At 47.0% G+C, this 12,500-nt stretch overlaps 1 protein-coding gene across 1 annotated transcript in view; it reads left to right on the top strand.

Moving 5' to 3' along the window:
* iqch (IQ motif containing H) overlaps positions 1-12,500 on the top strand; it is a 150,783-nt gene that overhangs the window by 132,697 nt on the left and 5,586 nt on the right. Inside the window, exons 20-21 of the mRNA XM_046352072.1 lie at positions 6,985-7,110; positions 7,429-7,490. Coding sequence (XP_046208028.1) covers positions 6,985-7,110; positions 7,429-7,490 — 188 coding nt within the window. The remainder of the gene's footprint in view (positions 1-6,984; positions 7,111-7,428; positions 7,491-12,500) is intronic.

Below are 12,500 nucleotides of genomic sequence, written 5' to 3'. Positions count from 1 at the left end.
CCCTATGACCCCCACCAACCTGTTTCTGACCCTCACCAACCTGTTTCTGACCCCCACCAACCTGTTTCTGACCCCCACCCCCCACCCTCCTACCACCAACAACCTGCTTCTCACCACCATCATCTCCACGTCCTCCATCACCTCCACCACCTCCACTTCCAGCACCTCCACATCCTCCACCACCTCCACATCCTCCACCACCTCCACTTCCACCACCTCCACATCCTCCATCACCTCCACATCCTCCACCTCCTCCTCCACCACCACCTCCTCCTCCACCACCTCCACATCCTCCACATCCTCCACCACCACCACCTCCTCCTCCACCACCTCCACATCCTCCACCACCACCACATCCTCCTCCACCACCTCCACATCCTCCACATCCTCCACCACCACCACATCCTCCTCCACCACCTCCACATCCTCCACATCCTCCACCACCACCACATCCTCCTCCACTACCTCCACATCCTCCTCCACCACCTCCACATCCACCACCTCCTCCACATCCTCCACCCACTCCACATCCTCCTCCACATCCTCCTCCACCACCTCCACATCCACCACCACCTCCACATCCACCACCACCTCCGCATCCACCACCACCTCCACATCCTCCACCACCTCCACATCCTCCTCCACCACCTCCACATCCTCCTTCACATCCTCCACCACCTCCACATCCTCCTCCAACACCTCCACATTCTCCTCCTCCACCTCCTCCACCACCACCACCACCACCTCCTCCTCTACCACCTCCACATCCTCCACTACCTCCACATCCTCAACCACCTCCACATCCTCCACCACCTCCACATCCTCCACCCACTCCACATCCTCCACCACCTCCACATCCTCCACCCACTCCACATCCTCCTCCACCACCTCCACATCCACCACCACCTCCACATCCTCCTCCACCACCTCCACATCCTCCACATTCTCCACCACCTCCACATCCTCCTCCACCACCTCCACATCCACCTCCACATCCTCCTCCACCTCCACATCCTCCACCACCACCACCTCCTCCTCCACTACCTCCACATCCTCCACCACCTCCACATCCTCCTCCACCACCTCCACATCCTCCTCCACCTCCACATCCTCCTCCACCTCCACATCCTCCACCACCACCACATCCTCCACCACCTCCACCTCCTCCTCCACCATCTCCACATCCTCCACCACCTCCACATCCTCCACCTTCTCTACCAGCTCCACATCCTCCACCACCTCCTCCACCACCTCCACATCCTCCTCCACATCCTCCACCTCCTCCACCACCTCCTCCTCTTCCTCCACCACCTCCACATCCTCCACATCCTCCTCCACCACCTCCACATCCTCCACCTCCTCCACCACCTCCACATCCTCCTTCACTACCTCCACCTCCTCCACATCCTTCTCCTCCTCCTCCACATCCTCCACCTCCTCCTCTTCTTCCTCCACAACCTCCAGATCCTCCTCTACATCCTCTTCCTCTACATCCTCCTCCTCCTCTTCCTCCACCACCTCCACCACCATCACACCCCTCAGGCCTTATTGCCGAAATCTATCATTGAATATTGTCTCAGTGTGTCACAATAAGATCCACCCACATTGATCCGTGTTTATTTATTTAAATACAACTAAATACTGTAATTATGTCCTCCCTGCTCTGGCCTGAACCCAACTGGTGCTTAGCTGCTAAATTAATCCATTATCATTTTGACTGATGAGCCTGGATAATGAAGCCATTAATAATGCATAGATATAGTGTTCATTATGCAAGCTGTGGTGTGTGTGTGTGTTTGCGCGTGCCTGAACAGAGCGCCGCATTAGATCAGCTTGACGTTCATCAGCCAGCCAGGCCTCTAAACAATACACTCCTTTTATTAGGAGAGACACACAGGAGTCTACGCTTGTTAGTCTGCCACTGGTCTTATTTCATCAAACATCCATTTACATTCAGGTGTGTGTGTGTGTGTGTGTGTGTGTGTGTGTGTGTGTGTGTGTGTGTGTGTGTGTGTGTGTGTGTGTGTGTGTGTGTGTGTGTGTGTGTGTGTGTGTGTGTGTGTGTGTGTGTGTGTGTGTTTGCGTGTGCGTGTGTGTGTGTGATCTCTCGATGCACCAGTACCACAACAATATGTCTCCGACCCTGCTCTCTGCTGCGTGATAATGTCTTTAGAACTGGCCTATCATTAGAGACCACTGGATATTACAAACACAATTAAATCCCTGCTGGGCAGACATACTTTTATTGTTGTGTGAGGAGACTGGCTCTGACAAATGGAAGCACACGGCCATCACAATGAGTTATGGGCAGAAGCTGGGTCTCTGAAGCAGACAGGGGGGTTTTAGTCCTGATGCTGGGTCTCTGAAGCAGACAGGGGCTTTTAGTCCTGAAGCTGGGTCTCTGAAGCAGACAGGGGCGTTTTAGTCCTGAAGCTGGGTCTTTGAAGCAGACAGGGGGCTTTTAGTCCTGAAGCTGGGTCTCTGAAACAGACAGGGGTTTAGTCCTGAAGCTGGGTCTCTGAAGCAGACAGGGGCTTTTAGTCCTGAAGCTGGGTCTCTGAAGCAGACAGGGGCTTTTAGTCCTGAAGCTGGGTCTCTGAAACAGACAGGGGGTTTAGTCCTGAAGCTGGGTCCCTGAAGCAGAAAGGGGGCTTTTAGTCCTGAAGCTGGATCTCTGAAGCAGACAGGGGCTTTTAGTCCTGAAGCTGGGTCTCTGAAACAGACAGGGGGTTTAGTCCTGAAGCTGGGTCTCTGAAGCAGAGAGGGGCTTTTAGTCCTGAAGCTGGGTCTCTGAAGCAGACAGGGGCTTTTAGTCCTGAAGCTGGGTCTCTGAAACAGACAGGGGGTTTAGTCCTGAAGCTGGGTCCCTGAAGCAGAAAGGGGGCTTTTAGTCCTGAAGCTGGATCTCTGAAGCAGACAGGGGCTTTTAGTCCTGAAGCTGGGTCTCTGAAGCAGACAGGGGGGGTTTAGTCCTGCTGCTGGATCTCTGAAGCAGACAGGGGCTTTTAGTCCTGAAGCTGGGTCTCTGAAACAGACAGGGTCTTTAGTCCTGAAGCTGGGTCTCTGAAGCAGACAGGGGCTTTTAGTCCTGAAGCTGGGTCTCTGAAGCAGACAGGGGGTCGTTTAGTCCTGAAGCTGGGTCTCTGAAGCAGACAGGGGCTTTTAGTCCTGAAGCTGGGTCTCTGAAGCAGACAGGGTGTTTAGTCCTGCTGCCTCTCTTCTGCGTAATTTTAGTCCTGCTGCCTCTGACTTCTACTTATGTTTCTGGATATAAGTATTGTACTGTTGTGTGTTTCACCATACAAATATAATGACATAGAACTAGAATGATAAATTCAGACAAATTGCCATGGTCTTAGAGGCTTTGGCCTTTCTAGTCATTTTATTTCTATACAATTGCCCCACTATTCTAATGATGTTTTCTATCCCAAACGTAAACTTAAGACTATTGGAGTCATGTTGCTATCAACTGTATCTTGTATCTGGCATCATGTGTCAGTGACCTGGCATGTCGTTTCAAACACATTCATTTGTTCCCCCCTCCAATTAATTATGGAAGGCCCAACAGTTAACCCACGTGTGCCCCCTGCTGCCCAGCGCTCATCACGTTCGCTAATCACACATACTCCCCAAACACCGTTATTACAAATCACACAGTATACTCCCCGACCTCAACACGACCCTAAGGACATGTGTAGGAACTTAACAGCGACTTCTACTCCATGCACACTGGCACCACAATGCTCCATGACAATTAAACTCTAACCCAGAATGGAATTCAACATTATGCCCCATAATAATGAGGTGATATGCCACACACACCCCACCCCCCCGGCCAATAGGGTCAACATTACGCCACACCCCCTCCCCAGCCAATAGGGTCAACATTATGCCACCCCCCCCCCTGGCCAATAGGGTCAACATTACGCCACACCCCTCCCCAGCCAATAGGGTCAACATTATGCCACCCCCCCCGGCCAATAGGGTCAACATTATGCCACACCCCCCCCCCCCCTGGCCAATAGGGTCAACATTATGCCACACACCCCTGGCCAATAGGGTCAACATTATGCCCCCCCCCGGCCAATAGGGTCAACATTATGCCACACCCCCACCCCCAGCCAATAGGGTCAACATTATGCCACCCCCCCCCGGCCAATAGGTTCAACATTACACCACACCCCCAGCCAATAGGGTCAACATTATGCCCCCCTCCCTGGCCAATAGGTTCAACATTATGCCACACCCACCCGGCCAATAGGTTCAACATTATGCCACACACACCCCTGGCCAATAGGTTCAACATTATGCCCCACACACCCCTGGCCAATAAAATCAACATTATGCCAATAGGGTCAACATTATGCCACACCCACCCGGCCAACAGGTTCAACATTATGCCCCACACACCCCTGGCCAATAGGTTCAACATTATGCCCCACACACCCCAGGCCAATAGGTTCAACATTATGCCAATAGGGTCAACATTATGCCACACACACCCCTGGCCAATAGGTTCAACATTATGCCACACCCACCCCTGGCCAATAGGTTCAACATTATGCCAATAGGGTCAACATTATGCCACACACACCCCTGGCCAATAGGTTCAACATTATGCCACACCCACCCGGCCAATAGGTTCAATATTATGCCACACACACTCCAGCCAATTGGTTCAATATTATGTCACCCCTCCGGCCAATAGGGTCATTAACACATACTGGAGGAGTTACAGACAAGCTACAGTTGCTAGCTTAGCTAACAAGCTAGCTACGTCACATCAACACATACTGGAGGAGTTACAGACTAGCTACAGTTGCTAGCTTAGCTAACAAACTAGCTACGTCACATCAACATACACTGGAGAAGTTACAGACTAGCTACAGTTGCTAGCTTAGCTAACAAGCTAGCTACGTCACATCAATACATACTGGAGGAGTTACAGACTAGCTACAGTTGCTAGCTTAGCTAACAAGCTAGCTACGTCACATCAACATACACTGGAGAAGTTACAGACTAGCTACAGTTGCTAGCTTAGCTAACAAGCTAGCTATGTCACATCAACATACACTGGAGGAGTTACAGACTAGCTACAGTTGCTAGCTTAGCTAACAAGCTAGCTATGTCACATCAACATACACTGGAGAAGTTACAGACTAGCTACAGTTGCTAGCTTAGCTAACAAGCTAGCTATGTCACATCAACATACACTGGAGGAGTTACAGACTAGCTACAGTTGCTAGTTGGACCGTTTCACGTGGCCGAAGTGGACCTGTATAACCAAATAGGAGTTATAATGCAATAATACAGCATCTGCCCACCAGGCTATATACTTCCTGTTTACCTCTTCCATAATCACCAGGCTATATGCTTCCTGTTTACCTCTTCCACAATCACCAGGCGAAATACTTCCTGTTTACCTCTTCCACAATCACCAGGATATATACTTCCTGTTTACCTCTTCCACAATCACCAGGCTATATACTTCCTGTTTACCTCTTCCACAATCACCAGGCTATATACTTCCTGTTTACCTCTTCCACAATCACCAGGATATATACTTCCTGTTTACCTCTTCCACAATCACCAGGCTATATACTTCCTGTTTACCTCTTCCACAATCACCAGGCTATATACTTCCTGTTTACCTCTTCCACAATCACCAGGCTATATACTTCCTGTTTGTCTCTTCCACAATCACCAAGCTATATACTTCCTGTTTACATCTTCCACAATCACCAGGATATATACTTCCTGTTTACCTCTTCCACAATCACCAGGCTATATACTTCCTGTTTACCTCTTCCACAATCACCAGGATATATACTTCCTGTTTACCTCTTCCACAATCACCAGGATATATACTTCCTGTTTACCTCTTCCCCAATCACCAGGCGAAATACTTCCTGTTTACCTCTTCCACAATCACCAGGATATATACTTCCTGTTTACCTCTTCCACAATCACCAGGATATATACTTCCTGTTTACCTCTTCCACAATCACCAGGATATATACTTCCTGTTTACCTCTTCCACAATCACCAGGATATATACTTCCTGTTTACCTCTTCCACAATCACCAGGCTATATACTTCCTGTTTACCTCTTCCACAATCACCAGCCTATATACTTCCTGTTTACCTCTTCCACAATCACCAGGCTATATACTTCCTGTTTTCTCTCTTCCACAATCACCAGGCTATATACTTCCTGTTTACCTCTTCCACAATCACCAGGATATATACTTCCTGTTTATCTCTTCCACAATCACCAGGCTATATACTTCCTGTTTACCTCTTCCACAATCACCAGGATATATACTTCCTGTTTACCTCTTCCACAATCACCAGGATATATACTTCCTGTTTGTCTCTTCCACAATCACCAGGCTATATACTTCCTGTTTACCTCTTCCACAATCACCAGGATATATACTTCCTGTTTATCTCTTCCACAATCACCAGGCTATATACTTCCTGTTTACCTCTTCCACAATCACCAGGATATATACTTCCTGTTTACCTCTTCCACAATCACCAGGATATATACTTCCTGTTTACCTCTTCCACAATCACCAGGATATATACTTCCTGTTTACCTCTTCCACAATCACCAGGATATATACTTCCTGTTTACCTCTTCCACAATCACCAGGCGAAATACTTCCTGTTTACCTCTTCCACAATCACCAGGCTATATACTTCCTGTTTACATCTTCCACAATCACCAGGATATATACTTCCTGTTTACCTCTTCCACAATCACCAGGATATATACTTCCTGTTTACCTCTTCCACATTCGGTCTCTCTGACTTCATCTCTTTCACTCTCTTCTAAACCTTTTTCCATGCAGGTCATTTCCCTTTTAAATGTTGCTATCTCTTTACATCTTCTGTGTCTGTGGCTTCATCTTCATTTCTTTGTTACTAATTGTGATGATGTTACAGTAGCACTAGTCGTGGCAATGGTTCTCTCTGCAGCTCCCAGCGGTGGCCAGTCGCTATGCTGTCCTGGGGAGCCGGCTGCTCCACACCAACCTGTCCATGGTGCACTATAGTGTCTTCTTCCAGATGTGCAAGGCTCAAGGCATCGGCTTCGACATCAAGGTACGGCCTCGTCTCTGTCCGACCCTGTCACTGACAGGTAACAATATAGTGTTGTTGTTTTTTTTTTTACAACGGCACCTGTAACTATTTTTTTTTTTTTAAAGTAAAAAAACAAAATTGTAGTTAACGTTTTAATGATAGGTTAGAGAAAATGAATATGTCACATCAAATGTATTTATAAAGCCCTTCTTACATCAGCTGATGTCACAAAGTGCTGTACAGAAACCCAGCCTAAAAACCCCCTCAAAACAGCAAGCAATGCAGGTGTAGAAGCACGTTTGTTAAAATAAACACTGTGTATTATCGTCTGTGTTGTAGGAAAAACAAGGCACGGTCTTTGTTCTCCATGACAGCTGTGAGCGATACAGTCTGGGGATGGTGTGAGTATCTTTCATATGAACACACTAAACACACACAGAACACACACAGAACACACACTAAACACACACAGAACACACACAGAACACACACTAAACACACACTAAACACACACAGAACACACACTAAACACACACAGAACACACACAGAACACACACTAAACACACACAGAACACACACAGAACACACACTAAACACACACAGAACACACACAGAACACACACTAAACACACACAGAACACACACAGAACACACAAAAACACACACAGAACACACAAAAGGCCTTTTGGGTTCACTTGAACCTGCTCTGTTCAAATGAATGAGAGAGAGCAGAGAGTTTTAACTGAACAGGAGAGTGCTGAAGACATTCCTTCAAAGGATTAGCATGTCCCTTTTGGTTTAGTAAATGGCAAATCCTCAGCAGTTTGTATGGAATGGGTTATTGAAGATACTGTAATCTAATCACACCACTAATCCTGGGGCTTACACGCTACTGCTGTTGAACTCTTTGTCTGTACACCACATCCCTCCCCAACGACTGGGGATCAACTCAGCTGAAGTAGCTCATTTAGCTACGACACACACACACACGCACGCGCACACACACACACACACACACACACACACACACACGCACACGCACACGCACGCGCACGCACGCGCACGCGCACGCACACACACACACACACACACACACACACACACACACACACACACACACACACACACACACACACACACACACACACACACACACCGCTGACGACCCGACAGTAGCTGATGACTGTAGGCAGGGATGGACTTGGTCTACAAAACGTCCCTGGAGTGGACTTGAACCCAAACCGGCCCACAACAACCGTCCCGTGGATACTCCCCCCCCCCCCCCCACCCCACGCCGACGCACACACGTACACATATAGCCACAGGGCGGTTTTTCAAAATACCGTTGAAACTAATTCTTTGGCGATTACATTTTATTCTATTTTTTTTTGCTACTTTTTAAAGTAAATACAGTACCTGCAGTCAACGTGTGCAATTCTTTAGGAGATAAAGCAGATCCCATTCTTCATTTCACTTCTTACCATTAGTTCCCAGTCACAAGTCTGTTTACAAGCACACGACGACGAGAGACCGTAGCCTCCTGAGTCACTCACTGTTGTGTTGCCAGGTGATCTACACTCTTACAAAAAACATGTTCTAGAACTTTAAAGGGTTTTTCAGCTCTCCCCGTAGGAGAACCCCTTTTTAACTTGTTGGTTCCAGGAATAACACTTTTGGTCCCAAGTAGAATCATTTTGGGTTCCTTGTAGAATCCTTTCCACAGAGGATTTTACATCGAACCAAAAAGGGTTCTACCTGGAACCAAAAAGGGTTCTACCTGGAACCAAGAAGGGTTCTACCTGGAACCAAAAATGGTTCTACCTGGAACCAAGAAGGGTTCTATCTGGAACCAAAAAGGGTTCTACCTGGAACCAAAAAGGGTTCTATCTGGAACCAAAAAGGGTTCTACCTGGAACCAAAAAGGGTTCTATCTGGAACCAAAAAGGGTTCTATCTGGAACCAAAAACGGTTCTGCTGTGCCATACAGATTGAGATTTTTGATGTACCGATTCCATGGTACAGTGTGTATGGGTTGATATATAAAACAACGCAAGATTCAAGACTTTGTGCTTTTCGGCTAAAATTTTTATATAGAATTCAACAAACTAAACCAACAAAATGTTGAATATTTGTGGGATAAAGTCATCGAAGCTCTGCAGATTTTGTTGTGAGGATACAGAATCAATAGACCATTTATTTTGGTATTGACCTCAGGTAGCCTGTTTCTGGTCTCAGGTTCAGGAGTGGCTGAAAATGCATAGCATTGATCTAAAATTGACCCTAGAAATAGTACTGTTAGGAGATCTGGACAGACCTGGTCAGTCAATTACTAATATACTAATACTCTTAGTAAAAGTATTTATCTTCAACACGCAATCTGTGGATTCTATTCGATAAGATAGATTGAAATTGTACGTTAAACATCACAGTATAGTTGAAAGATATGTGTTGTGTAGAAACCTGAAGTGGTAGATGGGATGGGCTGAGGGTGACCAGCAGAGATAGATGGGATGGGCTGAGGGTGACCAGCAGAGATAGATGGGATGGGCTGAGGGTGACCAGCAGAGATAGATGGGATGGGCTGAGGGTGACCAGCAGAGATAGATGGGATGGGCTGAGGGTGTCCAGCAGAGATAGATGGGATGGTCTGAGGGAAGCTGAGGGTTGGGATGTGGAATTGGAGACAAGTGGGAGTGGAGTTGCTGTGTGGGCGATAGAATGATGGTCAAAGATAAAAGTAAATAAATAAAAGCAAAATAAAACATAATAAAAGTACATTTGAATGACTCTGAGGGACAGTGTTTTTACAACGAGGTTGATGCCGTGCAGGTGTTTGTACACATGCATATACACACACTCTCATTCAAATCAACACATGCAAGAACACACACATACATGTAATAGTGCCAGACACACACACATATACAGTTGGCATTGCTGTTATGATTTCACTTGTCCTTCATGTCCTTAGTTTTAACATTTTATTGTTTTGGCTGTTTTCTTCATTCTCTTGGTTGTTGGTACATTGGGGGGTTCATTCTCTTGGTTGTTGGTACATTGGGGGGTTCATTCTCTTGGTTGTTGGTACATTGGGGGTTCATTCTCTTGGTTGTTGGTACATTGGGGGTTCATTCTCTTGGTTGTTGGTACATTGGGGGTTCATTCTCTTGGTTGTTGGTATTCTCTTGGTTGTTGGTGCATTGGGGGTTCATTCTCTTGGTTGTTGGGGGGTTCATTCTCTTGGTTGGGGTTCATTGGGGGGGGGTTGTTGGGGGTGGGGTTCATTCTCTTGGTTGTTGGTGCATTGGTGGGTTGTTGGGGGTGGGGTTCATTCTCTTGGTTGTTGGTGCATTGGGGGTTGTTGGGGGTGGGGTTCATTCTCTTGTTGTTGTTGGTTTGGGTGCATTGGGGGGTTGTTGGGGGTGGGGTTCATTCTCTTGGTTGTTGGTGCATTGGGGGTTGTTGGGGGTGGGGTTCATTCTCTTTGGTTGTTGGTGCATTGGGGGTTGTTGGGGGTGAGGTTCATTCTCTTGGTTGTTGGTACATTGGAGTTCTTGGGGGTGGGGTTCATTCTCTTGGTTGTTGGTGCATTGGGGGTTCTTGGGGTTCTTCTGGGGGTGGGGGGTTCTTGGGGGTGGGGAATATAATTCATTGTATTTTTCACATTTGGGAGGGGTCTCGAATGGTTGAGGGACAGCTATTGGGAAACTGTGGGGGGGGATCTTGGAGGGTTCGGGTTCACGTTTTTTGGCCTGGTGGCAGATCGGTCAACGTACCCTTGAGCAGGGCATTGACCCTGGATGCTTCTGTGTGTCGCTCTGAATGGGAGTCTGTTGGATGACTGGTGTGGTGTAGTTATTGGATGACTGGTGTGGTGTAGTTGTTGGATGACTGGTGTGATGTAGTAGTTGGATGACTGGTATGATGTAGTTGTTGGGTGACTGGTGTGATGTAGTTGTTGGATGACTGGTGTGATGTAGTTGTGGGATGACTGGTGTGATGTAGTTGTTGGATGACTGGTGTGGTGTAGTTGTTGGATGACTGGTGTGGTGTAGTTGTTGGATGACTGGTGTGATGTAGTAGTTGGATGACTGGTGTGATGTAGTAGTTGGATGACTGGTGTGATGTAGTTGTTGGATGACTGGTGTGATGTAGTAGTTGGATGACTGGTGTGATGTAGTAGTTGGATGACTGGTGTGATGTAGTAGTTGGATGACTGGTGTGATGTAGTTGTTGGATGACTGGTATGATGTAGTAGTTGGATGACTGGTGTGATGTAGTTATTGGATGACTGGTGTGGTGTAGTTATTGGATGACTGGTGTGAAGTAATTGTTGGATGACTGGTGTGATGTAGTAGTTGGATGACTGGTGTGATGTAGTTATTGGATGACTGGTGTGATGTAGTTATTGGATGACTGGTGTGATGTAGTAGTTGGATGACTGGTGTGATGTAGTAGTTGGATGACTGGTGTGATGTAGTGACTGTTGGATGACTGGTGTGATGGATGAGTTGATTGGATGACTGGTGTGATGTAGTAGTTGGATGACTGGTGTGATGTAGTTGGTTGGATGACTGGTGTGATGTAGTTATTGGATGACTGGTGTGATGTAGTTATTGGATGACTGGTTGATGACTGGTGTGATGTAGTAGTTGGATGACTGGTGTGATGTAGTAGTTGGATGACTGGTGTGATGTAGTTGGATGACTGGTGTGACTGGTGTGATGATGTAGTTATTGGATGACTGGTGTGATGTAGTTATTGGATGACTGGTGTGATGTAGTAGTTGGATGACTGGTGTGATGTAGTTGTTGGATGACTGGTGTGATGATGTGACTGTAGTTGGATGACTGGTGTGATGTAGTTATTGGATGACTGGTGTGATGTAGTTATTGGATGACTGGTGTGATGTAGTAGTTGGATGACTGGTGTGATGTAGTTGTTGGATGACTGGTATGATGTAGTAGTTGGATGACTGGTGTGATGTAGTTATTGGATGACTGGTGTGATGTAGTAGTTGGATGACTGGTGTGATGTAGTAGTTGGATGACTGGTGTGATGTAGTAGTTGGATGACTGGTGTGATGTAATTGTTGGATGACTGGTGTGATGTAGTAGTTGGATGACTGGTGTGATGTAATTGTTGGATGACTGGTGTGATGTAGTTGTTGGATGACTGGTATGATGTAGTAGTTGGATGACTGGTGTGATGTAGTTGTTGGATGACTGGTGTGATGTAGTGATGACTGGTGTGATGTAGTTGGATGACTGGTGTGATGTAGTAGTTGGATGACTGGTGTGATGTAGTAGTTGGATGACTGGTGTGATGTAGTAGTTGGATGACTGGTGTGATGTAGTAGTTGGATGACTGGTGTGATGTAGTAGTTGGATGACTGGTGTGATGTAGTTGT

The sequence above is a fragment of the Oncorhynchus gorbuscha genome, linkage group LG06, assembly GCF_021184085.1.
Source record: "Oncorhynchus gorbuscha isolate QuinsamMale2020 ecotype Even-year linkage group LG06, OgorEven_v1.0, whole genome shotgun sequence".
Classification (NCBI taxonomy): Eukaryota; Metazoa; Chordata; class Actinopteri; order Salmoniformes; family Salmonidae; genus Oncorhynchus; species Oncorhynchus gorbuscha.
This window is presented reverse-complemented; position numbering and strand designations above follow the sequence as displayed.